General features: G+C 43.0%; 2 protein-coding genes across 2 annotated transcripts in view; both read left to right on the top strand.

Moving 5' to 3' along the window:
• The window catches only part of LOC121815317 (ran GTPase-activating protein 1-like), a gene marked incomplete at its 5' end in the record, with an annotated part of 4,979 nt that overhangs the window by 1,884 nt on the left and 2,022 nt on the right, over window positions 1-1,073 (top strand).
• Window positions 7-1,073, top strand: part of rangap1b (Ran GTPase activating protein 1b) — a gene marked incomplete in the record, with an annotated part of 3,462 nt that continues 2,395 nt past the window's right edge. Inside the window, 4 exon segments of the mRNA XM_042225731.1 lie at window positions 7-380; window positions 526-684; window positions 779-892; window positions 979-1,073. Coding sequence (XP_042081665.1) covers window positions 529-684; window positions 779-892; window positions 979-1,073 — 365 coding nt within the window.

The raw sequence follows: 1,073 nt of genomic DNA on the forward strand, positions 1-1,073 counted from the left end.
TCTCAAACAGCTTTGTCAAATAATATATAGACAAAGACACACATTTATTTATGTTAGTTGCCCATCAATCACACCCTGATTGTCTTATTTTAAATTTGCTATGGTTGTGTACAGAGGCACAGGCTCAAATTATGTACGTAAATGTTGGCTTTTTAATGTAGTTAACAGATTTTTAAACATGTAACACTTTATTGTGTATTTGCATTATAGTTCTAACAGCATCCATGTTTGTATGTTTAATATAGATTTTGGCTGAAGCCCTGATTGAGTGCCACAGACAGTCATCGTCTCTTGGAGCTCCACTTAGACTAAGAGTGTTTATAGCAGGGAGGAACCGCCTGGAAAATGAAGGAGCTAGCGCCTTGGCTAAGGCCTTTCAGGTATAAAATACTCCCACCTTGTTCAGTTTTACATTACCGTAAATGTGACGTTTAGTAACTGTAATGATATTATGGACTTTTGATTTGGGAGGAACAAAGACCATTTCTGTTTCATGATGCACTTTCTTCCTCGCTTTCACAACAGCTGATGGGCAGCCTTGAAGAGATTCACATGCCCCAGAATGGAATAAACTACTCAGGTGTGATGGCGTTAGCTTCAGCCATTCGACATAACCCAGAGCTTCGAGTCCTCAACCTCAATGACAACACTTTCACCAAGAAGGGCTCGCTGCCCATGGCACAGGTGAGATCCATAATTATTTTCAACAACTTTCTGTAAGCAGAGAGGACCTTTATCCGGTGTTTGACTGTATCCCCGAATTCACTTGGCCTTATAGGCTCTGAGGCATCTCAGGAACATCCAAGTGATCAATTTTGGTGACTGTCTGGTCCGTTCTGAGGGAGCTGTCGCCCTCGCTGCAGTCCTGAGAGAAGGACTGCCCATCCTCAAGGTCAGTGTACGATCGCAGCTCAGGACTTGGTTTCCCTTTGTGTCTCCTACATCTCACAGTGCTCTCTCATGCAACTTTTTTTCCAGGAGCTTAATCTGTCATTTGGTGAGATCACTGAAGCAGCAGCACTAGTGGTGGCTCAGGCTGTTGCAGACAAAGCTGATATGGAGAAATTGGATCT

The sequence above is a fragment of the Haplochromis burtoni genome, unplaced genomic scaffold, assembly GCF_018398535.1.
Source record: "Haplochromis burtoni strain Fernald_Lab_line unplaced genomic scaffold, NCSU_Asbu1 Contig_180, whole genome shotgun sequence".
Classification (NCBI taxonomy): Eukaryota; Metazoa; Chordata; class Actinopteri; order Cichliformes; family Cichlidae; genus Haplochromis; species Haplochromis burtoni.